This window comes from Balaenoptera physalus (assembly GCF_965194825.1).
Source record: "Balaenoptera physalus genome assembly, chromosome: 20".
In the NCBI taxonomy this organism is placed as follows: Eukaryota; Metazoa; Chordata; class Mammalia; order Artiodactyla; family Balaenopteridae; genus Balaenoptera; species Balaenoptera physalus.
The window spans coordinates 24,470,681-24,498,636 of record NC_138901.1 but is presented as its reverse complement, the minus strand read 5'-3'; the positions used below and the strand labels follow the sequence as shown (position 1 = coordinate 24,498,636).

At 53.8% G+C, this 27,956-nt stretch overlaps 1 protein-coding gene and 1 long non-coding RNA gene across 6 annotated transcripts; one reads left to right on the top strand and one right to left on the bottom strand.

Annotated features, from left to right (window-relative positions):
* On the bottom strand, positions 1–22,656 carry LOC309651073. The gene is made up of 2 exons (XR_014257909.1): positions 21,723–22,656; positions 1–5,271 (listed from the first exon to the last, which is right to left on the bottom strand). It is a non-coding gene; the product is annotated as an uncharacterized lncRNA (long non-coding RNA).
* A 133-nt stretch (positions 22,657–22,789) lies between these two features.
* Positions 22,790–27,529, top strand: TMEM92 (transmembrane protein 92). Of its 5 annotated transcripts, none has more exons than XM_082441230.1 (6): positions 22,797–22,887; positions 24,506–24,560; positions 25,435–25,460; positions 26,269–26,358; positions 26,501–26,696; positions 26,935–27,529. In XM_082441230.1, exons 2-6 carry the CDS (start codon positions 24,516–24,518, stop codon positions 27,046–27,048), a joined length of 471 nt encoding a protein of 156 aa, XP_082297356.1. In that variant the 5' UTR covers positions 22,797–22,887; positions 24,506–24,515; the 3' UTR covers positions 27,049–27,529. The 5 variants fall into 5 exon arrangements, with proteins under 5 accessions (XP_082297353.1, XP_082297356.1, XP_082297355.1 ...); XM_082441229.1 differs by having other exon boundaries at positions 22,802–22,887; positions 24,429–24,560; XM_082441227.1 differs by lacking the exon at positions 24,506–24,560 and having other exon boundaries at positions 22,790–22,887.
* Positions 27,530–27,956: the final 427 nt, after the last annotated feature.

Sequence of the window (27,956 nt, the reverse complement as noted above, 5' to 3'; positions counted from 1 at the left end):
TTATCACTGTTGATATTGACCTTGATCACCTGGTTGGGGCAGTGTTTGTCAGGTTTCTCTAAAATTACCCTTCTCATCCCTTTCCATACTGGACTGTTTGGACGGAAGTCACTATGCCCAGTCCACATTTAAGGAGTAAGAAGTTATGTCCACCTCCTTCAGAGGTATCTACGTAAATTATTGGGGGTTCTTTTGCCTGGGAGGTTTGTTAATAATGGCTTTTACATTTTTTATAGTTTGGAAAAATTCAAAAGAAGATCTTGTGATATAAGAAAATAGTTTGAAATTCAGATTTCAGAGTCTACAAATAAAATTTTATAGGAACACAGTCGTGTTCACTCATTTACATATTGTCTAAGGCTACTTTCATGCTACAACAGCAGAGTTATCAGTTGCAACAGAGACTGTGTGGCCTTCAACATCTAAAATATTTACTATCTGGCCCTTTACAGAAAAATTTTGCTGACCTATGCTCTAAGGTTTACAATAGGCATCTTTAACCTATCAGTTTTCCTTCACATAGTAACATTATATCACTTTATGTAAAAGTTAGAAACGTAAAATATTGGGTTGGCTAGAAAGCTCATTCAGGTTTTTTCATAAGATGTTACAGAAAAACCTGAATGAACATTCTGGCCAACCCGATAGTGTAGTCCCATTTCCCCTTCCAATTCTTTGTGTCATTGTTGTTATACATTTTATTTCTACATATGTTATAAACCCCACAGTATATTGTTATCCTTTTTGCTTTAATTAGTCAATTATGTTTAAACAATTTTTAAATGAGAAAAATATATTTTTTATTTATCTACATATTTCCCATTTCTAGTTCTATTCATTCCTTTGTGTAGATCCAAATTTTCATCTAGTATGTTCCTTATGCCTGAAAAACTTTCTTTAATATTTTTTATTGTGTAGGTCAACTAATGATGAATTCTCTCACATTTTTGTGGGTGTGTGAAAAATTTCACTTTCATTTTAAGGATATTTTCATTGAGTTTAGAGACCTGTTGATAGTCCCTTTACCCCCACAACTTTAACAATTGTATTCTACTGTCTTCTGGATTGTATAGTCTCTGACAATAAGTCTATGATAATTTTATCTTTGTGCCTCAGTCTGTAATGTCCCTTTTACCATCTGACTTTTTAAAAGATTTTCTCATTGTCACAGATTTTCAGCAATTTGATTACAATGGACCTCCCTGTCTGTTTTGTGTCTTTATGGAAGGTGTTGTTTTTCTTGGATCTTTGGATTTCTAGCTTTTGTCAAATTTGGAAAAATTTTTAGTCACTATTATTCTGTTTTCCCCTCTATTTCTGGACTTCAACTACAAGTATGTTAGAGCACTTGATAACCTCCCGTAGGTCACTGTGGTTCTCTTACATTTTCAGTGTGCTTCTTTTATTTCTCTCTGTGCTTCCTTTCAGAAATGTTCTGCTGATATGTCTTTATATATCTTCAAGTTTACTGATCTTTTCTTCTACAGTGTCTAATCTACTGTTAGTCTCATCCATTCAAAATACATTCAAAACACACTAAGATTTTATACTTTTCATATCTAGGACTTCAATTTGTCAGTCTTATGGTTGTTTCTTTGAAGTAATGTGCCTTTATTCTCCTGGTGTTCTTAAGATTTTTCTGTTTTAAAAATCTCCCTTTAAAATATTTTAAGGTTTAAAATTTTTCAGCAGTTTAACTACAATGTGCGTAACTATAATTTTTTTGTAATTACCCTGTTCAGGTTGGTTCTTCTGTCACTTATAGAAAAATTTTGTCCAGTAATATTGATTCTGCCCCATTTTCTCTTTCCTCTCCTTTTTGGACTCCAGAAACATATATGTTAGACCTTTTCATTGTGTCACATATAACATTAATATTATTTTCTGTGTTCTCCATCTTTGGTTTCTGTCTGTGCTTCAATATAGGTATTTTCTACTGACCTGTTTTCCAATTCACTCATCTTCTCTCCTGCTCCATCTAATCCACCTTTAGATCTATGTAATAAATTCTTAATTTCAGTTATTGTATTTTTTCCATTCTAGGATTCCACTTGATTCTTTACTCTTTATTTATTCCAATTCTCTCATGAAAGTGTCTAGCTTTTTATCTGTTTTATAATACAGAGTAATCACAGTATTTTAAAACTGTCTGATAACTTCAATATCTGGATCTCCCGTGAAGCTGTATTTTCCAAGATCTGCTTTTATCTTAGGTTTCAGGCATTCATTAGTCAAGTTTTTTCACATACATGATCACAAACTCATAGAAAGATTACAAATACAGTACAAAGAAACTTTTTCCTGACTCATCTGAGAGTAAGTTGCCATCACCTCCCAAACACTTCAATGTGTAATTCTTATGAACAAGGACATCCTCCTAGATACCCACCATCAAATACCACCATCAAAATCAGGAAATTAACATTAGCACACTCCTGCCCTCTAATCCACAGACTCCATTCAACTTTCACCAGTGGTCCCAGTGATATCTTTATAGCAAAAGGATCCAGTACAGAAGCACATGTTACATTTGGTTCTCAGGTGTCTCCAGTCTCTTTCAATATGGAACAGTTCTTCCATCCTTTCTTCACTTTAAAGACACTTTTGCAGGTTATAGGCCAGTTGCTTTGTAGACTGTCTTAATTTGGGCTTGTCCAAAGCTTCCTCATGGTTAGATTCAGGTTATGTGTTTGTGCAAGAATATCACAGAAGTGATGTTGTGTCTCTCTCATTTCATCCTATCAGGTGACGCATGATTTTAATTTGTCTCATTACTGTTGACCTTCCCTTTGATCACTTGATTAAATTGGTGTCTGCCAGGCTTCTGCACTGTACCACTGTAAAGTTACTCTTTTTTTCCCCTTATAATTATTTTGTGGCGACACGCTTTGAAAATATGTAAATATCCCATTCCTCCACAAACTTTCTGTGTATTTATTTTTTTATGTCAGTATGGAGTCTTGGATTCCTATTTTATTCAATCAGTGATAATCCATTAATATAATTTACTTTAATGCTCAAATTATCCATATCCAGCCAATGGAAGTCCCTTCCAGATGGCTTCTGTATTCTTTTGAAGTCTCCATCATCCTTTGAGTAATAAAGACAGCTTTATTGAGGCATAATTTACATACCATACAATTCACTCACTTTAAGTGTAAAATTTAATGAGTTTTAGCATATCCACAGATATGTTATACCACCACCACAGTCAATTTTAAAACATTTTCATCATCTCAAAAGTAAACCTCATAACCCTTAGCTATCATCCCCGTATCCTCCCATCCCCACTTCAGCCCTTGGCAACCATTAATTAATCGACTTTGTGTCTCTGTACATTTGCCTATTCTGGATTTTCATATGAATGCAATCATACAATATGTGGTCTCTGTGACTGGCTTCTTTTACTTAGCATAATGTTTTAGAGGCTCATCCAAGTTGTAGCATGTATAAGTACCTCATTCCTTTTCATGGCTGACTAATACCCCATTGTATGGATATACCGCATTTTGTGAAACTGTTCATCAGTTGATGGGCATTGGGTTGTTTCCATCTTTTGGCTATTGTGAATAGTATTGCTATTAATATTGAGGTACAAGTTTTTGCGTGGACACATGTTTTCATTTCTCTTGGGTATACTTCCTAATGGAATTGCTGGGTCATATGGTAACTCTGTTTAATCATTTCTGAGTACTTTACTTTCTGGCGCAAGATGATCCAGGCTTATCTTGTATTTTCCCCACCCCAGTTCTGTAATCAGCCATTTCTCCAAGGAGCCCCAGTTCCTTTTAGTGGACAGTGGTAGTTAGAAATTAAGACGTAGGGACTTCACTGGTGGCACAGTGGATAAGACTCCATGCTCCCAATGCAGGGGCTGCGGTTCAATCCCTGGTCAGAGAACTAGATCCCACATGCATGACACAACTAAAGGAGCCGGCGAGCTGCAACTAAGACCTGGTGCAATTAAATAAATATTTAAAAAAATTCAAACTTGGGTGCTAGTTATGCTCATTAGTATTAAGATGTAACTGTTTCAGGCCCTCTCAGTGAATGAAGCTGGGAAATATATGTATGTATTCAACAGAAACATAAGTGTACATGCATTGACACATACATGCACAATATAAACATCTACATACACACACAGCAACTTTTATTTCTGTATCTATTTATTTTGAAAATCGTAAGTGCTCGCTCATACCTCCAATTCCAATCCACAGGGTTCATTCTAGTTTTTCCTTTTCCATGTTTACAACAGTTTTCACCAACAGTGAGAAACCTAGTCCATTCTCTCAACAAATTCCCTTATTGGGTCAGTCCTACTGTGGGTAACCAATATTCTGTTGCCACCGCTCGCCACCTCACACAGACCCCTGCTCAGCCCTCCTGGGCTCTGACACCCTGCCTCAGGCCACCCACACCACCCCTTCCCCCCACATGGATGTGCTTTTCACCCCACCAAGCTCTGACACCCTCCCAAGCTCCCCTGTGGACACCCTGCCCCACCCCTCTAGGGATGCCCTTCTCACCCCGTGACTCCACTTCCCGGTGCTTGGCCACCCTGGTCAGATGCCCTCTTCACCCCCTCAGGGTGAAGTCTGCCTTACTGAGCTCTACCCTACATGGACATCCTCCTTATCTTGACCAGGCTTCCGTCCTGCTTAGATGCTCTTGTTTCTCTGCTGCAGCTCGGACACTGGGCCAGCCTATCTGCCCACATGACTGAGCTTTGACTGATCTCTCTGTTTCTTGTCTCTCTCTGTCTCTCTCTGTCTGTCTGCTCTGACTCTCCTCCATTGGAGACACCCTCCTTACTTCACCTGAGCTCCCAAACCGTGTGCTGGGCCACTGCATCCCTCCCCACCCCCCACCCCGGGGATGCCTACCTTGCTTGGCCCATCTAAAGGCTTCTGCACTGAACTGTTCTCGAAGGGAAGGGAACGAAAGGGAAGAGAAAATAAAAAGAACGAGTCGGGGAGGTGGGGGAGGAAGAAGAAGAGTAGGAGGAAGAGGAAGAGAGCTGCCTGGCAATATTTTGTTGAAAGGTGGACCTTGTATGTAACAGGTTGTAGAAGTTCTCATGGACATTGTCTCTTCCTCAGAGAATTTCATTTCCTTCTGGCAGCCAGCCAAAGTACAGGTAAATCGTCTCGATGCAATGAAGCTGGTCTAGTTTGCCCTTATTTCTGGGTGTGGCCCTCTCCAGGGTCTCAGTTGGAAGCCAGTTTGAGCAGGCTGAGGGACGGATGGAAGCTCTTCCAAGAACTGCAGCTGGGAAGAGGAGGAGAGAGTCAAGGTGACCAGGGTTTCAGGAGTGGAGGAGGGGGAGAGACACTAGGGTGCATTTGCGGGCAGATGGGAAGGAGGCGGCCAAGTGGAAGGTGAGGGCAGCACCAGGAGAACAAGGGGTGGAGGGGCAGGAGGGTGGGCCCTTGGCTTGGGGAGGGTGGGCTTTGGACTCGAGGGGACACCGCCAGGTGCCCGCCAGGTGTACGGGAGGCCAGGTGGGACACGACCTGCATCTCTGCGTGGCTGCGGTTTCCTGGAGTAGCTGGAGATGAGGTCACTACAGAGGGGGCAGCCGTGGTGGGGAGAGGTGTGGAGAAGGAATGGGATGCAGTGGGGGGACTGCGACTCAGTGAGGGGAGGGAGTTTAGTGGGGAGGAGGCTCAGTGAGGGGGAGGGGAGCTTGCTGGATGGAGGGAGCTCAATGAGAGGGAGGGGGCTGGGTAGGGAGGGGGCCTTTTCAAGCAGGAGGGGCCCAGAGGTCTCATTTCTTTGTCTAGACGGGGAGCACCTGAGAGCAGGGACTCTGTCCCTTCCCTTCTGACATTGACCCCCACCACCACCCCCTTCAGCGCGGGGAAGTGTGGAGGCGGCCGCTCTGCTCTGTCTTTTGCAGGGCTGGTGGAGAGCCACAGGCTGTCTGCCTCATAGTGGGTGTGGGGAAGCGAGGGTCCTCCCCTTCCCTTCCCAGCTAAACCTTTTGCCCCTGGGGTCCTAGAGCAGGTCGGTGTCCTGGGTGGAGGGCGGCAGTGGGCGTAGGGAAGGGGCCGGGGGCTTGCTCTCCCCTTTCCTCCATGCACCACAGGGGCAGGCAGGGGGACGGCAGCCCCAGGCTGGCTTTGTTTCTCATTTTGCTCTTGGCTCTTCTGGTGGAAAAAGCGAAGCGCTCCCCTTGGTACAGCTGAGGTGGAGAGGGTGAGCCTGGCAGGGAGGCTGCCCTGGCAGGGAAGCTGAGGGGCAGGAGGGGCCTGGCTGGGGACAGACTGCCCACCCTTCAACCCCCTCTGCTTCTACGTGGCTCTCCAGGCCCAGGGCTAAGTCTTGAGTGTGAGGTGTAGGGGGCTGGGGCCTGGGAGGAGACAAGCACTGGGCTTGGGCTCAGCCTCAGGCCCATAGCACCCTCTCTCCCACGGCTGTTCCCAGAACGGTCTCCAAAGGGGGATTTAAAGTCCCCCTGGAGTTCTAGAGGGAACCACTGGGAAGCTGCAGCAGGAGGGATTTGAGTCAGACTGGGACAGGCTTTCTCCCCACACAGGGGTTTTTCCTAAGGTAGAGGCAAGCTGCGTGCTCAGAGCATTTCCTGAACACCTGAGGATGTGGCGGCGGCCTTTCTGTACATTATCCATGTCACCTTCACAACCACCCCAAGGTCAGCATTAGCTGTCCCCATTTTACAAGTGAGGAACCTGAGGCTCCAAGAAGTCAAGAGTTGCAGAGTCTCGAAGTGGCCAAGGCAGGATTGGAACCCAAGTGTTTGGCTCGTTGGATGATGCTCTTTCCCCAACACTGGGAACACAGGAGAGCCCTCGTCGCCAGGGCCCGCAGCCCCCGAGCAGCTGCCTGGGGGGGCTGCCCGCTCAGAGAAAGGGCTCCGGGATGCTGGCATCCCGAGGTGCTTCGGGCCGTGCCTCCGTCGCAGCACAGCCCATGGTCTCTCCTGCTGTCCCCAGCCCCTCATTTGGCTGTGAGATGCCTGGGGGGATCTCCCCGCATCCGTCCTCTCGTAGAGCTAGCACCACCCCCACTCCGTTTTTCCTGCCGCCCCATTCCCTGGCCCCGGCCTCCTCTCTCCGGCCTGATGGAAAGAGGAGCCCGGAGAGGAGCCCAACCACTCTCCCTCTGGAATCTGCTGCCTCGGCTCTCAGACGGAGAGACCATCTGGAGTGTGTTATGGGCAGTGCAGAAAGCTGAGAGCAGGAAAATGTGAGTTGGCCCCAGCGGCGGCTCCTGTCTGCAGGAAGAGGGGGCTCAGTGCTCTTCAGGGGATGGGCCAGCAGCTGCCCTTACCTCCCCAGTCCCTGGAAGGGGCAGATAAGAGATGTGCAGGAGAGGGTGGTCTGGGGAAGGCAGGGCCCAGGCCTCCGGACACCTCTGTAGAGCCCAGTTTGAAACTGCTGATCTTATCCACTTCCCATTTCACAGATGAGACTGAGGTCCAGAGAGGGATAGTGACTTCCCCAGGGTCACACAGCAAGTCATGAGGGAAAAGATTGGAATTAGAACACTTCCACATAAATGCACACACCAGTGGACATCAGAAGTCCCCGGAGTCAGGGTGGAGGACAAAAGTGGGAGCAAGGATGCAGGATCTAGGCTGGATGATCTATCTCTTCCTCAGCTTCAAATGAGTGGAGCGAAGGAGCAAAGGCCAATGAGAACAGGAAGATATATATCCTTCATCCTTTTGGGGTCTTCATTCCCTTCCCACTCCTGCCCCACACGCCACCTGATCCTTGAGGCTGGCCTGGTCCTGGGGTCTGGACTTCTAGGCTCTTCCTCTGGCTCCCAGGAGCCCCCTCCCCCAAGCGGGGCCCCAGTTCCAGACGTGGCAGGGCGAGCAGGAGTGAGGTTTCTCCGCTCCCTCCCAAGTGCTGTGCTGGCGGCTCCCGAAATAAAAATCAAATGTGGGCTTGGCAGAGAGCGCGGGGTGGGATAAGCAGCAGCCGACAGCACTGGGCCTTCATTCTTTCCATTGTAACTTCGCCTCCTAACCTCTGGCATTTTAATTATTCTCCTACCCACTTGCTCTCCCTGGGCCAGAGGGTGAGCTCACCCTTTCCTCTAGCCTGAGAGGGGGCAGCTGCTGCCTAGACCCCCAGGCTGCTCCCAGGAAGCTCGGTGGGGCCAGGCTTGCTGCTCCCTCCTGCTTCTGCCGTCCCTGAAGGGGCGGCCAGCCTGACACCTAAGGTTCCATGGGTGAATCATTAAGTCTTCACACCCACTGCCCCACTTAACGGTGGCCACTGTCTTAAGCTGAGGCATCACCGGCTCAGCACACACAGCCATGCTCAGTGTGTACAGAGCAGGGCCTAGGACCTGGGCTGGTGGCTCCTGGTCCTGCACTCTTTCCAAACCCAGGAAAAGGGCAAGAACAGCTCAGGCTTCATCATTTGCCTCATCTCCCAGAATGTCCAAATTTTCCCCAACGGTAATTGATTTAAAGCATTATTTTGACATTAAAACATACAAGCGGGACTTCCCTGGTGGCACAGTGGTTAAGAATCCACCTGCCAATGCAGGGGACACGGGTTCGATTCCCTGGTCTGGGAAGATCCCACATGCCGCGGAGCAACTAAGCCTGTGCGCCACAACTACTGAGCCTGCGCTCTAGAGCCCACGAGCCACAACTACTGAGCTTGTGTGTTACAACTACTGAAGCCCGCATGCCTAGAGCCCGTGCTCCACGACAAGAGAAGCCACCGCAGTGAGAAGCCTGTGCACCACAACGAAGAGTAGCCCCCACTCGCTGCAACTAGAGAAAGCCCGTGTGCAGCAACGAAGACCCAATGCAACCAAAAATAAATAAATAAATAAATTTTTTAAAAAAACGTACAAGGACATAGTATAGGGTAAGAAGTAAAATGTCTATGAGTTTTTAAGGTAGAAAACAAGATCTCAAAGATCTCCACTTGAAGCTGTCTGTAGACACCAGGCAGCAGTATCTTATCCCTGGGCCTGGCCATGAACTGGGGTGAGATGCTGGTCATATCTGTTAGTGGCATTTGTTTGGACCCCAGGCTGCCACTGAAGACGCTGGTGGGTGCCGGTAGGCAGCCTTGGCCCACCCTGGGAGGCAGAGGCCTTCTCCTACCTCCGGGCCTAGAGCTGGAGCTCTCTGCTGATTCTGTGTGTCTCCTGGGCAGGCCAACTTCCACAAGGCAAGCAGCACAGGTGGGGGGCAGCCTCAACTCTGACCCCAGAGCCAGCACCCCAGCAACCTTAACCAAGGCCTCCTGCTCCATCCCCAAGTCCTGGAACCTCTCCCACCTCATGGCCTTCAGAGGCCTAGCCCGGTGGGGGGCGGGGGGGGGGGGGCGGGTGCAGGGAGGCAACCCTCGGTCTTCTTCCTTCTTGCCCTGTAAGTCTCCCCTGAATGAATATTCCATCTATGGAACTATGCCTGAGCAAGGCCTTGTGGGCAGTTACAGTCTCCACTCTAGTGGAGCTTCCAGAAGTAGAGTGATGCGCTATTCAATGCGATGAGTTCTTTGATGGGGGATAGTAAGGCTCTGGCAGCCCCTGGAAGGGGATTTCTGACCCAAGCTCAGGAGAAGGGCATCAGGGAAGACTTCCCAGAGTCCTGTGACGACCAGGATGAGAGGGAAGTTGTAACTAGAAGTTTCAAGCAGAGGGAACAGCACCTGCAAAGGGGCCAGTCGTGAGAGCAAGCCGAGTGCAGGGCTCACAGGAGTGTAGACGCTGCGAGGGGTCAGGTCATGGATGGGGAACTGCCGGAGTACTTGGAGTGAAGAGGGGGTAGGATGACATGACCAAACTTGTGGTTTAGGAAGATTTCCAGGCGAAGTGTGGAGGATTGGTTGGAAAGTGATCAGATTGGAGGTGGGGTGGTGAATAAGAGGCTGCCACAGAGGTCCAGGTGGGAAGTGACAGTAGCCGGTGGCAGTGGCATGGAAAGAGATGGCTGGATTGACCGATTTGAGAGCAGAAGTCACAGGACTTGGTGACCAACTGGCAGAAGGATAAGAGCTGGTTCGCACGTCTGGCTGAGTGGTTTACTGTTGAACATGGTGACCATGAAATACCTGTTGGGATCCAAGGGGAACTCCCACTAGGGCCCCTGGAGAAAGTGTGCAGAGAAGAGGCCAGGCCCAAACCCGAGGGGAGATGCAGAAGGCAGAGCCTACAAAGGAGCTGGAGAAGGAGTAACCAGAGAGGGTAGGAGGGAAATCAGGAGAGTAAGGGGTTGCCAAAGCCCCCAAGGGGCTTCCTAAAGGAAGCATGGCCAACAGCTTCAGTGGTCACAGAGATGAGGTGGGATGAGACCTGAGAAGGGACGTGTGGTCTAGGGACCAAGAGGCTTTTGGTCCCTCACCCATCTCTGTCCTGTCTCCCCTCTCTCTGTCCCCCAGCCTCTCCCGTCTCTGATCACCAGCCTCCCCCAGCCTCAGTGCCCCCTCAACCCTTCCCCACATGCCTTCCTTCACCTCACTCTTTCTCTCTGACCAGAAGGCCCAACATCCTTCTAAGGGAAACTTCATGTCACCCCAACCCCCCTTGGGTTTTGTTGTCCTTCCTGGCTCCAGAAATCACACCCCACCGCCAAGAACAACCACCATCACATATACTTCTCACCAGAGGATCACCCAGAGCTCTTAGAAGCTGGGGCAGAGAGGAGCACACACCTCCAGCTGGCCGCTGGGGCAGCTCACTGCCTCTTCTGATTGAGCCCCCATGGGGTGCCAAGCTCCAGGACGGCTCCAGGCAAGCCTGACCCCAAGGCCTTATGGTCTAAAGCAGAGAGAAGCAATGACCCTGGCCAACTTATGCAGTGACAGGACAGGTACAGAGAACAAGCTATGTTAAATCCAGCGGAGAGATCCAAGCGGGTTTCATGGAGGAGGTGACTCTGGGTAGGGCCTTGAAAGACTAGCAGGATTTGGTCAAGCGGCAATGGGAGCCAAAGGGATTGCAGGAGGAGGGAATGTAAGGGGTGCCCAACATTCGGGTGGCAGCCAATAGCTCAGGGTGGCTGGTGGCCCCAAACAGTAGGCCCAGGGGGGGCAGGAGGCTGCAAGGTGAAGGGGCCCAGAATGCCAAGGAAAAAGACCTCATACTTTGTCCACTGCTGCCTCGTGATCCAGGGCTTTCCGATCAGACACAGTTTCCCTGTTCATTCATTCATTCATTTGGGAAATATTTATTGAGCTCCTACTCTGTGCTAAGCAAGTGCTGAAGATGCTTCGAGGGACAGGAAAAAGTCCCTGCCATCACAGAGCTTAAGTACCAGGAAGAAACACAGACTATAAAGTTGTAAACAAATAAAGGCTAAAAATTAAGATCATGATAGAGGTTGAAAAGAAAACAATGACTGGTCACTCTGAAAGGAGAGCCTGTGTCCTGCCTCCCCTCAGACTGAGGGCTCCCGAGGGCAGAACCTGTGTCTCCGCCATCAGACTGGGAGCCCAGCACCTCTGGGGAAGGACAGAGGATGGAGCATCTGGGAGCAAGAGCTGACGTGGCTCAGAAACCTCCCAGGAATGGCTGCGTCCCCAGCCCAAGGACCCTCCAGCAGGGACCGGCCATCATCACTTCCCTCAATCATCAGCTGCTTCTGGAGCCTGGTGGTGTGAGGAGGGCTGGGACCCATGACCTGGAGCCCCAGGCCTTGGAGGAGACTGCAAACCACCGCCTGCTGCTGGACGAGGTGGGTACAGAGGGGTCTGTGAGGGCCTCCGCGGGGGACCCAGGGAGAGAGGGCAGAGGATTCTCAGAAAGGACCCTCTTCCAAGGCAGGCCCAAGTGGGAGGGCTTCCCTCTCCTCCCCATCCAACCCCCACCCCATTAAACCCTTAAATTAACCTCAGCCCCACCCGGAGCTGGAAAGAGTGCCCCAAAATAAATCCTAAATTACATGCTGCCTGGGGGCAACCACAACTCTCCTTCCTCCCTCTCCAGCAAGCAGACCCGCCCTACCCAATTCTGGGGGGCCTCCCCCCCAATGGGCTATTTATACAGCTCCCCGCTTTGCTGTCTGGCCTCCTTGTCCTTGGGTGAGGCCCAAGCAGGCTACACGGCTCTCCCGGGAGGTGGAAGCCGGTAGGGAGGCTGTGAGATTCTCCAGGCCTGACAGGACCATGGGGATATAATTTGTAGTCCAAATCAGGGTGCTTTGGGGCGCTGCTAAGAACTACACCTAAGCAGCGGCATAGATCTGTCCTGTCCTGTGTACACCGGGCATCTGGTCACCCAGAAATGCAGCCCAGGCTCCAGCCTCCTAGAGCACTGCCTTCCCAGGGATGAGAGAGAGAGAGAGGGAGAGCGAGAGAGTGATTAAGAGAGAGAGATTGATAGAGAGAGAGAGAGAGACAGCAAGCACTGCCTTTACCCCCTGGTTGCCTAGGGGAGCAGTTCTAAATACAGGGCACCCCCCATACACACCACCTGACAAGGGCAAGAGTGGTTCCGGCTCCGAGGACCCCAGACATAGAGGGGGTCTGGGGGAGGGCCTGGGCCAAGAAAGGGGGGAGCTGGACATGGCTCTTTGGAGACCATGGGCTTAGGACAAGGACTTCCCTGGACAAAGCCACTGTCCACACTGGGAACCTGGCTCCAGACACTGGGACTGCTCCCCTCAAGGGGTAGAGATGGGAGGGGAGGGAAGAGGCAAGAGAGAAGACAGTGGGAGAGAGAGACGTGCGCACCGAGATGGATAATGACAGAGGAAGGGAGGGGAGCTCCTGGAGCCCCGTCTCTACCGCGTGGCACCCGTGGGCCTGGACGTCTGCCCACTGGCCACTGCCCCCGGCTCCTCGGCCCCTCTCCCCTGCTCTCCAGGGGGTGGGTGAAGGGCCTGCCGCCGGCCTCAGGAGGGGGGACTCTCGTCTTGCTCCTCCACGCCCCCCATGTCCCCTCTCCTCTGCCTCTGGGAGGCTGCTCCACTCCCCCAGAGACCCAGCCTTTACCGGCCCCTCAGGGAGGCACTGCTGGGGCTGAGGCTCCTCCCCTCGCCTCAGCTGCCCTGTGGAGGTGGGCAGCAGTGAGTCCAGAGAGAGGGCAGAGAAATAAGTGTCCCCTCCACACTTGGACTCAGCCCCAGAGGAGGTGGGGGGACAGGAGCTGAGAGGAAGGAGGTAGGGAAGTCGGGGAGGAAATGGAGAGGCTGGGAGAGCCTGGAAAGGAGCTGGCTTCAGGCCTGGGTCTCAGGAGGAGGGAGCGTTAATGGCCCAGGGATTGAGCGGAGTGGTCTTGCTGTCTGGAGGACCATGGACACATCCAAGTTCACATCTCACGCGGGTGATTTAGGGGATAGGGCTCACCCTCTCCGGGCTTTACCGACAGGTTGTGAAGAGGGAACAGGACAGCACGCGATGAGCTGACTGAGCCCCAGTCACCGCCGAGGGGATATTTTCATTCACAAGGAAAGTGGGTGTCGACAACCTGGGGGAGCAGCGGGCTGGGGTTGCTGCCTGAGGGGGGCGAGGACCTGGGGGGTCCAGAGGTGCCCAGGCATACCTGACCGGGGCTCCAACAGCCCTCCTGCGAGGTGGCAACTTGTCTCCCTATTAAACTTGATTATCCGTCTGTGCGCCAGGTCCCCACGACCCCCACCTGCCCAGAGAACGCTGTTTATGGGGCCTGAGGCTCAGACCTGTCATTTAGCTGGAGGAGGCAACACAAGCCACAGTGAGCCTTATGTGGAGAAGCATTGCCCAACTCGCGCCGGCACCAGCCCAGACACTTAGTGCCCTGTTTACCCTGGCATGGGCAGCTGGCACAGGTGGGGCTCTCCAGGGAGCTCCAGAGGCCCAGCCAGCAGACCTTCCTGGAGGTCAAAGAGGAGGTCAGGACAGCAGCTCTGTGGAGCTGAGGGAGGGGTGCACGGAGAGGCACCTAGCCCAGCTGCACACCTGGCCCTCGCGCTGCAGCCCGCAAGGTGCCAGCCACCCCCCACCCCCCACCCCCAATCCCAAGCTCAGTGGCCTCTCAGCTGCCCTGCAAGAGGAGAAGAGGAAATCACACGGGCCAGGCCCAGCAGGAGAAACTGCAGCTCTGATGGTTCTGGAAACTCCCCAAAAGCGCCCCCAGGAATTGGGGGGGTGGCTGGAAGAGGTGAAGGAAGCCCCAGGACTCTGGAGCCCTGGCCGAGTGTGCCTGACACTTCTTGACTCCCCAGGTCCCAGGGACCCACCCTCAGCACTGAAAGGCACACATGGCTTCACTCAAGTGTGCACCATCACAACCCCCTGCTCCGCGTCCCCGTCCAGCCCGCCAATACTACACAGATGCTGTCTCCACATTCTTTCTCTATCAGACAGACCACAGGGACCATGTCCCCACAGCCTGCCACGCCCAGCATGCACATAACCTTCTAATACCCAGCTCATAACACAGCTTATAGGAGTCAGACACAAAGATGCTCACCCCAAGATACCCCTCCCCATGTGTAACCCACATCCCGAAATGAGGATACACACACACAGACGCGTCCTCTGTACCCTCCTTCCAGCTTCAACCACCCACACCAAGCGAAACTGAGGGGTTCTAATGCTTCAGTCCTGAGCTTCTCCCTGCCCGCATCTCCGTCCCCCTGAACCCCTCTGTCTGTCCCCCTCCGCACTTGCTGCCCCCCACCTTCAGCTTCTCTCTCTCCAGGCGATGGGCGACCCCCTAGCTGGGCCCCTTGCTCTGAGGCCTCATCTCTCCTCTCCCCCTCTGGAAATGAGGGCTGCACATCTGGGCAGCTCCCGGCAGCTACCTCTCCACCGGCCCGCAGGCTTCAGGGGGCTGGGGGCTCCAGAAGAAGGGGAGCCGCAGCTGGCAGTTGCTCGGGGGGGGGCCCTCCCTTCCCTCTGCTCACCACCCCCCACAATGGATCGCCTACCCCTCCCCGTTCCAGGCTGAGTCATTCCTACATCTGGAGCTTCAGCACATCTGGAAGAGCTACAGCCTGTGCAGGCAGCTCCACGTGGACACCCCTCCCCCATATTGCAACTCATCCCCACCCCTCCTGGCAGCTGGGCTCCGGCCCCTCAACCCCACCTGGGCCAGGTGCCTGGTCACCTAGCAGGCAGGCGGGCACACCAGCGCCAGCCTCTGAGATGGACATCCAACGACCTCAGGGCCTCTCCCCGGTAGCAGTAACCACAGCTACTCGGTGCCCACCCCCTGAGCAGGCCGGGCAACACTGGCCTTGGGGGAGGCCAGGCCCTGGTCTGGGGGAGGCAGGCGAACCGAGCGCTGAGCCGGCAGAGGGAGTTTATCCTGGCACCCGGCCCTGAAGCCAAACATCCTTCGCTAACCTCGCAGACACATCAAAGCTGGCCAGGAAGGGGCCCTTCAGCAGAGGAAACCTGCAGTCCTGGCAGCCTGACAGCCTGGCTCTGGGCACTGGACCACCCTGTGTCCCACTCGGCAGCCCAGGCTCAGGTTGGGCACAGCAGCCCTGGGGGGGTGGGCAGAAGGGGACACTTCTACCCCATCCCTCTCCGCTACCAACCTGCCTCCCCACCTCAGCGCTGCAGAGAGGGTGGTGATTTGCCCTGGGGAGGGTGGCACAGCTGGCACCAGGACTTAGCTTTGGTCCCTACAACAGGGTTCCCTCTCAAACTTGCCCCCTCCCACCCTCTAGGCAGGAGAGGCTGACGGAGGGGCTCACTTTTTCTGTGCCTCAGCCTGGAAGAGGAATGGATGCTGAATTGCAGGGGCACCAACTTCACCCCCCAGGCTGGCTTGTTCAGGAAAGGACCCCTCCAGGTAGATGAGGGAGGATGGAGAGGGCAGGGGGCTTAGGGGCTGGGAGAAGAACGGAGCTTCAGAAGATAGAAGTTGAAGCGGAGTCGGAAGAGGAGAGCTGGGCTGCAAGCCACGGGCCTCTCTCCAGGGACAGCAGGGGCCGAGGAGGAAGAGGGGCTGTGAGGTGCTAACAAGGGAGGAAGGAAGTGCTAACAGGGCCACTGGGGTGAGGGGGACCCTGGAGGCAGCCCACTAAAGGCTGGCCTGGGGATAAGGAAGCTGGGGGTTGCTGAGAGAGGGCTGCCACATCCCCACAGGAAGCTGGGTGGTGTGCATACATGTATGTACACACATGCAGACACACACTGCATGCGCCCACCCACGCGTGCATGCACACGGACTCTAGCCAAGTCTGTCCTCGGCTGGGGGCCAGATGATGTGGCTGCTTAGAGGAGCTATGATTTGCGGAAGAATGTGATCTCTGCCCACCTCGCTTCCCCGCCCCTCTGCTCACACTCATTCTTTGCCTAACGCCCAGGTCCCTAATTGGTGAACAGTTTCAAGGATGTCCCAAGCTGTGCTTTCTCTGCATTTTAGTCTGAGTCCCCAGACCCTTTAGAAGCCCTCCCCTCAATATGCCCAGCCCACAGAGGGGCTATCCTTTCCAATGGCAGCCCTGAACCCCCAGCTTGTTTGGGACTGGGAAGTTCTTCTGAAGTCTAACCACAGTCCCCTGTAACATTTGGATCTGAGCAGAGGAACCCACAAGCGGAGTGCAGAAGAGCCCTCTTTCAAGGGGCCAACAAGAGCAGAGCTACAAAGTGGGGGCCTTAGGGGTTCCTCAACCCCTTTCTTTTCTCTAACTACAGGGTCCTATCTCTAAGAGTCAACATCGAGGGTGGGGGTGGGAGAGGGGCTGTAGGGGGGGAGGGGCAGGGAAGACTTGGGGAGAAGGAGCCCCAGAAGCAGGGGACCAGGGCTGGGGGGCTCTGAAGACCCTTAACCTGAGTTAAGCCCCTCCCATCTGAGTCTTAGTGGCTGTGCTCCATCTGCCACCCCAGACAGCCAAAGCTCGTTAGCTCAGCCTTCCCCCTGACTCCCCACCACCTACCTCCTGGAGGTGTTTCCCCTCCCACCCCTGGCTGTGCCCCGGGAAACCTACACTTTGGAAGGATAATGGCTCCCAAATGCCGTTTTTGTCTCTGCTAAGACTCCGGGAAGGTGAGCATTAGTTGAGCTCCTCCAACCCACTCATTAGGATAATAAGCTCCCTGCACACCGTTAATTGTCAGGTGGCATGCCCCCCTCCATCCTCCTGGCTCATGGGTTTGTGGCTCAGCCCGGGGGTCAGTTCAAGCCATTATCTCCCCACACCCACACCCATCACCTCGAGAATGAGTGACAGGCCGGTGGGCTTCAGTTTTCAAAGAGATGCTGGGAAGGAGACTCAGACCCTGGTCTCATGGCCAGGAATTCCTACTGGCCACCCAGCATGCATCTGCCTCTCTTGGAAGGAGGACAGTGAGCCAAGCATGCCTCGCAGCATGTCCCGCAGGAGGTGCTCAATCCCTGGGGTGCCGTCTCACCCACACAGGGGGTATGTGTACACTTGGGGAGGAAACAGGAAGCAGAAGAGGTGGATTCCCCAAACCACACAGCCCGTGGAAACGGGGAGCCCGGTCAAGTCTGGAACAAGCCCCCTAACCGAGAGCCCCCCACCAATGACTCTGAGAATTAATTCCCCATCCCCTGGGAGAAATCTGGCCCCTGAGCAGCCAGTGTTTACTTGGAACAAAGCACCATGGGAAATGAAAGCTGAATCAGAACTGGGCGGGCCCCTGCAGCCTGGTGGGAACATTAGGGCATGTACACACATCTTCGAGCGAGAATGGCCACGGGCATCAGAGAGGCCCAGAGAAAAGGCTTGGGTGGGGGTGAGCAGGGAGGGGACCATCACTTCTTGCAGGAGAATCCAAGTCCAGGAAGCCTTTCTGGAGGAGGTGGTATTTGAGCTGAACCTTGAAGGATGGATCGGAATTTGTTAGGTTGCAGGGAGGGCATGGGGCAGGTGTGCAAGGTGCAGAGGAAAGGAGGGAAGCAGAAAGGGCTGGGCGTGTGGCTGGAGAGAACATAGGACAGAGAGAGCGAGCACACCATGAGGACAGGTGAAGGACCCAAGGTCCCATCTCAGGTGAAGGTCTCCCTGAGATGGAACTTTATTCAGGCAGAAGTGGGGAGCTTCTGGAAGTTAGGGAATAAGAGGGTGACATGCCCCCACAGGGGCAAGAAGGAGACCAGGCTGGAGGCCTTGAGGACAGCCCTGATGGCCCTGGGGAGCCACACTGGATGGGGGCAGTCAGTGGCAGGGGGACAACTATGAATGAGCACATCACATCCCCATGAGGGCGAGGGGGGCAGCCACTATGAGGCCAGCCCAGGCAGTGCTCAGCGGGAGTTGGGGGAGCAGAAGTGGGGGACAAGCCAGGAAGAGAGGGAACTGCTCAAATCTCTGGACCCAGCACCACTGCCATATCCAGTCCCCTGTGGCCCTCTAGGAGTAGTCCACACAAGGTCATCCTCTGAGCTTGGTCACCCATCCCACTGCCTCTGACCTGGCCCTTGGGTGGGGCCCAAAGCATTTAATGGACAGCAGAGGGGGGCTAGCGAGCAGGGCATCTGGGGGAAATTGGAGCTGGACTTTGGGTGGCCCATCCAGAAGGGCTGAGAACAATTCTCAGAGGGAAGCAAGACCGTTAATCCTTGGCACCTCATTCTCTGCCTCCATGTGAAATAAGGAGAAAAAGCTTTGGGTCCCTTTCCTCTGCCAGGACTGAAACATTTATTGCTTATTATTATTTTCTGTGTGTGTGTGTGTTTTTTTTATTGAAGTATAGTTAATTTACAATTTTGTGTTAGTTTCAAGTGTACAGCAAAGTGATTCATATATATTCTTTTTCAGATTCTTTTCCATTATAGGTTATTACAAGATATTGAGTAGTTCCCCGTGCTATACAGTAGGTCCTTGTTGTTTGCCTGTTTTATATATAGTAGCATGTATGTGTTAATCCCAAACTCCTATTTATCTCTCCCCCCACCCCCACTATTCCCTTTGGTAACCATGTTTGTTTTCTATGTCTGTGAGGCTATTTTTGTTTTGTAAATAAGTTCACTTGTATCAATTTTTTAGACATCTAAGTGATATCATATGATATTTATATTTCTCTGTCTGACTTAATACGATAACATCTAGGTCCATCCATGTTGTTGCAAATGGCATTAGTTCATTCTTTTTTATGGCTGAGTAATATTCCACTCTGTGTGTGTGTGTGTTTGTGTGTGTGTGTGTGTGTGTGTGTGTGTGTGTATACACACCACATCTTCTTTATCCATTCATCTGTTGATGGACATTTAGGTTACTTCCATGTCTTGGCTATTGTAGCTTATTATTATTAAGGTAATATTTATTTACCATTACTGTATGCCAGACACTGAGCCGCTTATTTCATCTTCACAATGACCCTAAGTGACAAGGGAGGTACTGTTATCCACCCCCGCACCCCCTTCACAGATGAGTTTAGAAAGGCACAAAGAAGTTTGGTTTCTTGACTAAGATCACCCAGCACACCATAGCAAGTGGCACACTTACTAATACAACCTAACACTGTCCCTGCAGACGGAGAGCCAGCTTACAGCAGAACATCCTGGGGACTTTGGAAAGACAGATCCCAGCCCAGCACCATAAGTCATTTATGGGTATCAGTGCCCACCACAGTATGGTGGGGAGGGGGCTGAGAGGAACAGAACTCAGCCTGGCTCTTGCCCCTTACCCAGGGCTTGGCCCCCAGGCCTGGGCTGAGCCAGGCTGCACAAGGCCTCCCACCGCAGCTCCCAGTGAGGGGTTCCTCCATCCCAAGCAGCAGCTCCCCAGGCCCGACATGTGTGCCGCCTCTGAGGCTGCCACTGGGTGTGGGGTCTTAAGACCTGCGTGGTTTGGTCTTGACTCAGCCCCAGTGTCCCCCTGTGACTTGGCCTTTCTGCCCCTCTGGGCTCCAGCTGGCTTCTCTGAGAAGAGAGCGGGTGGACCAGCTGACCTCCGAGGCCCTTCCAGTTGGACCCTTGTAGGGCACACAATCAGCTCCTTCTTTATGGAATGGGCCAGAGAGGCTTGAGCCAGTACGAAGACATTTCAACTTTGCTGCTTTTGGGAAACCCCAGATGGCATCTGGGGTGGAATCTAGAAGGACCCACTGACTGCATGAGGTCTCTGGGCCTCCCTGCCCCCATGTCCCTGTATGTCTGAGCACACACGTACATGCGTGCACACACTGCCCACCCACTGCCAGACCGAGTGTTGAACAGATGTTGTCCTTGTCCAGGACCCTCCTGCCTCTAGACAAGAACAGGCCCGGGTCTCCTCAGTCTGGGGCCCCACTGTGCCCTCACCCCCACCCGACCTCACCCACCAGGAATGCTGGGGCCCTGGGAGCCATGGTGGACGCTGACAACAGCACTTGGTGTTCTTGGCCTGAGCTGGGACTGCCCACCTCCCATCTGCAGGAAGGAGCACAGAAAGGAAGTCTGATGTCATGAAAAAAACTGGGGATCCAGAGGCAGATTCCAGAGGCCCTCTGGACTCTGCCCAGGAGCCTCATTTTCCCACTGGGGAGATGTGGGGCAGGGGGTAGAGTAGCTATTCTCCTATGACATTTTAGGGATGTGGGTAGGGTTGCCGGATTTAACAAATAAAAATACAGGACACCCAGTTAAATTAGAATTTCAGATAAACAACAAATACATTTTAGTATAAGTATGCCCCAAATATTGCATGGGACATATTTATTTATACTAAAAAGTTATTCATTGTTTATCTGAAATTCAGATTTAACTGGGCATCCGGTATTTTGTCTGGCAGCCCTACATCTGTGTCGGTGAACGCCAGAAGGAAGCAACGCCATCCTCCTGCCCTCCTCCGGCTCCTCCTCAGGGCACCAACCTGCCTGGTCCCTTCACCTCTTCAGCCTCCCTCGTCTACCCCTCAAGCTCCTCCATGCCCTTCTCAGCATCCTCATTCCACTCCCTAGGATACCCTCCTCCCCTAAGCTCACCCATCTTCCTCTCCCCTAAGGGCCACACCTCCGCAGGGCTCCAGGCCTGGGCAGAGAGGCAAGAGGTTAGGGGTGTCTCAGGTCTTGGGTGTTGGTGCAGCGGGGCCCTGGAATCCCAAGTTAGCAACAAGTTCACTAAGGAAGCAGCAGCGTGGGTGCTGCTAGGAGAAAGCTCCAGTACTCTCTGGACTAGGTCCACCTTGGCAGAGGGGTGGGCTAGGTCCAGAGCCAACTGCTGGGGGAGGAGGAAAGATGTGCCGTGCCCCCCCCAATTCCTTTCAACAACATCAGTCACCAGGAACTTCAAATAGAGAGGGCATTCTCTGGGGCCAGACCCCAATTCAGCTTGGATCAGGAAACTGGAAGATTCTGTCCTTAGGGGCCAAGAGATAATGAGAAACAGAGACAGAGAGAGAGAGAGAGTCCAGGAGATTTGGTGAGAAACAGACACAGAGACAGGGAGACACAGGACCAAACCAGAGACAAGGGAAATGGAAACAGAGACAGAAAAACAGACACCTCCACTGAGACAGACAGAGATTAACAACGAGGAGAAACAGAGATGGGAAAACAGGGAACACGTAGAAATGAAGAGAAAATGCATGGACACAGAGACGGGGAGAAACTGAAACAGGAAAACAGAGACTGGGAGAAATGGGGCGGACCAAGGAGAGGTTAAACATAAGACCGAGAAAACACGACTGGGAGAGATGAGAAACAGAGATAAGGAGAAAGCGGTGAGAGAAAAAAGAAAAAGAAGCCAAAGGACGACGGCTGTCCTTTCCTACTAGGTTGGGGCTAGTTTTCAGTGGCAAAGTCAGATTTGAGACGCAGCAGGAGACGTCTAAATACCTAAGAACTGATCCTCTCCTGGACCCCTCCCCCTTTCCCCAGGTCTGGGAGCAGCACCCCACCCACCATCTCCATTTCGCCCCAGTCCTCAGGGGTCCGGGCTCCATCTCTCCAACTCCCACAAGGTGTCCTTACGTCTCATCTGTGTTTGGGCGTCTGGCTCTCACCCTCCGCGTATCGCCCACCGAGACGGCCTCCCACCGCACACTCCAGCCGGGTCCCCCCGGAGGGAGCCCAGGGAGACCCAGCCCCAGGTCCCAGCCCCGCGCTGCCCGGCTCCGGGGGGAAGCCCGCGTTGAGCGATGCTGCCACCTGCCGGCCGGATCCGGGAAGCACAGCACGCCTCCGGGGCGGGGCGCGGCCGCCGCTGGTCTGAATCCAGCCCCTCCCGGCCGGGATCGCGTCCGCGGGGTCTCTCCAGAAATCTGGATGGGCCTGCTCGCACGCGCCCCAGCTCGCCTGGCTGCCGCTCGGTCCCAGCTGCGGACTCAGGCACTAGTCTCTGAATCCTGGGGCCTTAATTTCCACTGTAGTCAAATGGAGGAAGTGTACCAACGCCTCCTCCCAGGATTTCAGGGAGGGTGGGGGCGGGGTACGAATGTACTAGTGATCTACCCTAGGTTCTCCTGACCCAGAAATCAATCAGGCCGTCCCTCCCTCCCTTCTTGGCCAAAAAAAAAAAAAAAGTGACACCTCCCTCCGTTGTAATCCCCTCAATCCACTCCAGGGCCTTCGCTTCCTCTCTCCCTCAACCTCTGCCCCCCAGAAGTCCATGTGGGTAGGGACTTCCAGTGGTCCAGCTCCCTCTGCCTGCATCCTCTCTCCATCTGGTAGGCGCAGCAGTCCCTCTCAAGCTTGGGATCACTTAGAGGGTGGAGCAGTTGAGGGTTGGGAAGGGGTAGCTCAGCAGTCTTAAACTGACACCACAATATTTTTTAATCAGATAATCTCTTCTACCTCCCATTTCCCAAAACCCAACCCACACTTCTTTCCCTCCCTTCCCCCCTCCCCCTCCCTTCCCGGGTCCGGCCCACCCCCGGTGCATCAGCTCCGCCCCCATCCCGAGGCGGGGCCCTATAGGTGGAGAGTCGTGGGATAGGTCGCGGCCCCGCCTCTCCCCTCCTCCCCCTACACACGGAAGCTCAGTGGCCCCCGTGCCAGGATGTCAGACACCTGGGTCCCCGGCCTAGTACCCACCTTGCTGCTTGGCCTGCTGGCCGGCCTCCAACAGGTGAGCGCTTGGGAGGTAAAACTGTGGAACTTTCGGGGCCCTACTCTTGTGGGTCAGGGGCCTGCTTCTGGCTCCCGATCACCACCTTCCATTGTCAGGATTTCCTCCTGACCACATGCAGTTAGCAACTTCCTTTCTCTTTTTGCCGGGGAGGTAAGAGCAGAGGGAGGCCCTGAGAAGGCCTGGGTTCCTTCACCTCGTGGGGGACTGTGTCGTGGGAACTACTCGTGCCCACCGCCATCTGACGCTTAGCTCCTCTTGGTGAGTGGGGACTTTGACCCTCACGTTAGCCTTGGCTTGTTCTCGCTGCATCAGAAAGCGGGGACTAGCGGAGGGCCTGAGGTCTGGACTGAGATCTGGACGCCTGGCCAGCCTATCTCCCCAGCTCCATTCTTCACAGTGCTGGGTGACCTTGGGGAAGTCCTAGCCCTCTCTTGGACTGTGTTTCTCTGCTTGTGCCCCAGAGGAAAGGAGGCTCCCTCTTCCCTTTCTAGGAGTGGGGGTAGGATTCCAGCTGGTCATAGGATTTGATCTGGCTGCCTGACCCAAGGCTGGGGTGACCTCTGAAACCTGTGATTTCCAAGGATGAGGCAGGGTTTCAACACCTCCTCATCCCTCCCTGCCCCAGTGATGGGGGCAGTCTATCCAGTTTTGGGATGGGAGATTATCCTAGAAACTGACATAGGTCTAGAACATGCGTTTTTAACTTCTATGTAAGAGTCTGAGGGAAGGCCCAGGCCTGCTCCCCACAGCATTCACTGACTGCTGAGCGGCTCTGCTCCAGAAGCCCTGTTACTCCTTCTCTATCACCAGCGGTGGGTTTGTGCCAGCACTAGGCTGAGCATCCTTTTGTTGGTTCCTCCCAACAACTCCAGGGGGCAGGCTGTTAATGCCCCCAGTCCACATGTAAATAAGTTGAAACTGCCCAAGATTACCCCAACACTTGATACCACCTCAGTCGAGACCACCACCTGTTTAAAATGGGGGTGGGGGGAGAGAATCTGGGAGAGGATCCCCTACTCCTCCAAACAGGAGCTCAAGATTAATTCAGTAAACCTGTTCATTGTTTGTCTTTCTTAGTTGGGGGCCAGGAGAGGGGGGAGGGACAGGGGATGGGATCTGAGGGAAAGGAGGTACACTGAGTGCCTGGACCCCTTGGGCTGTCCCCAACTCTGCAGTCACCTTACCCTCTCTGGGCCAACCTGCAGGGGTTCATTCCTGCTCCTGACCCCACTGGCCAAGACTTGTGGGAATCAGCCCAACTATTATTGGCTGTCACTGGTATTCTTAGCTTTATTGTTGTTGTCATTAACAGTTAAACTGTTATTTCAAGGTATAAAGATATGGTGGTCTTGGGACTTCCCTGGCAGTACAGTGGTTAAGACTGCACGCTTCCGCTGCAGGATGCACGGGTTTGATCCCTGGTCAGGGAACTAAGATCCTGCATGCTGGTGGCGCGGCCAAAAAAAAAAAAAAAGACATGGTGGTCTTGCCAAAGTTGGCTTCTTATTCTTGAGCCATGGTTGTTTATCTCCCTGGAGGCTGGGGTGGGGTGACAGATAACCTCCCGTTTGCTGTGTTCCTCTACCTGCATTCCTCCCCCACGGTCTGGGAGCAGCCAGGATGAAATGAAACCAGGTTGTCAGTGCTCTTTCATTCATTCTGCCAAAATCCCTATTGGTTTTCAATAGACAAAAATCCCTCCCCTGGTGGGGTTTACATTCTACTGAGGAGACAAACAAGTAGCAAGGTAAAGTAAAATATATAGCATGTTAGATGTTGACAAGAGCTATGCAGATAAAGTAAGCACAGTTAGGGGAAAGGGAGTGCTTTGGGGGAGTAGATGTAATTTTAAGTAAGATGGTCAGAGAAGGTGCTGGAGCCAGCCTCTCAGATACCTGGGGAAAGAACTTTCCAAGCAGGGCTTATGCACATATTTGCTATTAATCAGGTTAAATTCCGTAATGATAGCCTCCATGTGGCACAGAACTAGTGCAAAAGAGGGAGGGAGGGAGGAGCTTGTTCCTGCAGGCATGTGTAAAACAGCCAGACGTGCTCAGAGAACTCCCAGCGGGTGGGTGTGCAGGAGGGCCAGGGGGAGTGGGAATGGGGGATAGGGCTGGTCATGGTGTCTGGGCCCCAGGGAGCCACTGAAGGAGGCTTCCAGCAAGGTTTTAGGTGTTCAGATTTGTGGGATAGAAACCTGCAGCCGTGTTGGGAGTGACGGGGTGGGCGCGGGGGTTGCTGGAGGCCTGGCCGTGGCGGGGATGGATTGGAAGGATGGTGAAAAGGCGTGAGCTTACAGACCTGGGGGTGAGCAAATGTGGCAGGAGGTGTGGTGAGAAGAGGAAGGAGAGCTGGGGCCACGAGGTGGCGCCGGGGCTGCAGCCACCGACCCGGGGAACATGTGCAAGGAGGTGGAAAGCAGGTGTGGGGGAAGATGCTGATCCTCTGGGACCTGCTAGCAGTGAGGTACCTGGGCAGCATCTGGGTGGAAACCCCAGCCCCCAGTTTATGACCCAAACCTCCGCCTCTTTTCTTCCACAGGCTGCAGCCACATGTGGTCTCTTCTTGTAAGTCTGGGATTTGGGCTGTAACTTCCAGTGTGGGGAGGAGACATCCCAAATCCTGCCCTGCCTGCCTTCATCATCCTCACCCTCTCCCCTTCTAGCCAGAAACCATACCCCCACTCAGAGAGGGAGACTCCACCCCTCACTCCTTCCACCAGCCTAGCGACGGGCAGTTTCACATTTGCGGGCCAATCCCCATCCTTCTTACTCCATTCTTGGTCCATCTCCCCTCTGAGGGTCCCCTGGAAGCGAGGGCAAACGCTCTCACTCTATGAACACTAAGAAGCCCAAGCACCATGAGGAGGGGCTGAGGCGGGTGGCCTCTGGGCAGCCAAGTGTTTCCACCAGTCAGCCCTGGATGTTCCAGGAACACCGTGTCCCTCCCACCTCCTGCTCCGTGGGCACCAGCACCAGCTCACTCCTCCTGGAATTAGCTCCTGGACCCTCCCCACTGTCCCTCTCCCTCTACACCTCCTTAGAGTGATGTTGTAGCCACTACAACACTCAGTCCCCACACCTGCCCAGTGAGGTCGACAGGACCTTCATTACACCCATCTTATAGATGAGGAAAGTGAGGCCCAGCAAGGAATGTAACTTGGCACGAGTGCACGAGGCCAGTAGTGAGCTGAGCCTGAAACCCAGGTCCTGATCCCAGCCCCAGGTTCCTCCCACTGAGCCCAGGGGGGCCTGTACCTCCACCCTGCTAGGGGTGTGGCTCGTGCCCTGAGCGCACGGGTGAGTTTTAGGGAAGCTGGGATCCTTCTGCCTCCCCACCTTGGTACCAATGGCCTCTCTCTGACCCGGTCCACAGCACCTGCCCTAAAGGGTTCAACTGCTGTGGTAACAGCTGCTGCCAAGAGTACCAGCCAGAGCAGTACGAGCTCTTCTCTGGCCCCTTGAGGTGAGCCTTGGGCCAGTTCCTCTGGCCCACACAGGACTGGACTGGACTTCCTGCTGAGGGGTGGGTGTAGGTCAGGGGAGGGAGGGAGGTGCAGCGGGGATGGCTGGAGACTCAGGCTGATGTTGGTGGTTCCTTACCCCAGGATCTTTGTCATCGTCTTTCTGATCATCATACCCCTCTTGTGCATCTGTGGCCTGGCTAAGCGCTTCTGTCGCAACTGCAGAAAATCGGAGCAGGACCCCCCAGCGGATCATGAGGGGCCCCCAGAACGGCCCCCCATTACTCCCGCAGAGAGGGTCACAGCATCCATTTCTGAGCCCCCACCCCCCTACAGTGAGGTGGGTATCCACCCCAACCCCTGCCCTGTCCCTCGGCTCTCTGTGCCTCCCCATTCAGATTTTTAGAGCAACGGGGGCAGTGGAGGGTGTCCTTATGCCAAGCCTCTGGGCCCTAGGGAGGGCTCTGCCACCAGCGTCGGGTCACCCTTCTCCCTGGTAGACATGCCACCACCGGCACATGGGTGGCAGTGGCCAGTGGCAGGCCCTGAGAAGTCTCTGTCCCCTCCTTTCCCTGCAGATTATCCTGAAGCCCGTCGTGGGTCTGCCTCCCGTGGAGCCACCCCCTCCCTACAGCTTCAGGCCTGAAGAACACGCCGGGGTGCACAGCGGCATCGACAACCCCACCTTCTGAACCACCTCCTGCCTGGAACCTTGTCATCGGCCGCCTCCTCCCCAGGGCCTCCTGGATCAAGCCAGAGACTCGCCCCCGCCCGTCGTGCCAGACCTCTGGCCATTCTTGGCTTTAACTTATTGCTTTTCCTACCCCGGTTCCACGCCAGTTGCTTCTCTTGTCCCAAGGGCTGGTCTGGAGTGACATGTCCACCCCTCCCTCACCCGCCGTTGCAAGGTAGAGGCTGCCTGGAGGAAAGTGTGAACAGCTGGAGGTGCCCAGCGGTGGAACGAGCTGCTCTGAGAGTGGAGGGAGCTGCGCTCTGGCGGTACGAGTGTGGACTGGACGGCCAGCTCTGAGATGTTTTGCAGGGCGCTGATGCACTCTGGGAGACAGGACTGCCTGAGCTCTACCTGGGCTCTGCTTTCCATTCTACCTGACTAGAGAAGACCCCATTGTACCCTCCCCTCCCCTGCAACATGAGTTCTCACTAAATCTGAGAGTCTGCCTCTGACTGTGTGGGGAGGTGAGCCCAGGCAATGCTGGGGGACACGGCTTGGGGGGGGGGGTCACTGTGCCTGAAATCCCACCACTGATGAGCCTGGGAGGACAGTACAGCTGTGGGCCACCCTCCGGGAGAGGATCTTGGCAGATGCTTTGACCTCTGGTTCCTGAGGTCTCTGGGTGCCACAGAGCCTGGACGGGGAATGGGGATGGGGTGGGAGTGACCACTGTGTGCTTCCTCATCCTACCCTCCGGCTGCTTTCCCTTGGGACACATAGAGCTCAGCTCTCTGACTCTCTCACCACGGGGGTGGGGAGGGGGCAGTGGGAGGGGGCAGTGGGGAGGCGAGCTGGGGCAGGGCCTGGAAGACCTTGATCTGCCCCACCCTGGAATCTCTGGAGGGAGGACAGAGAGCAGATCTGCCC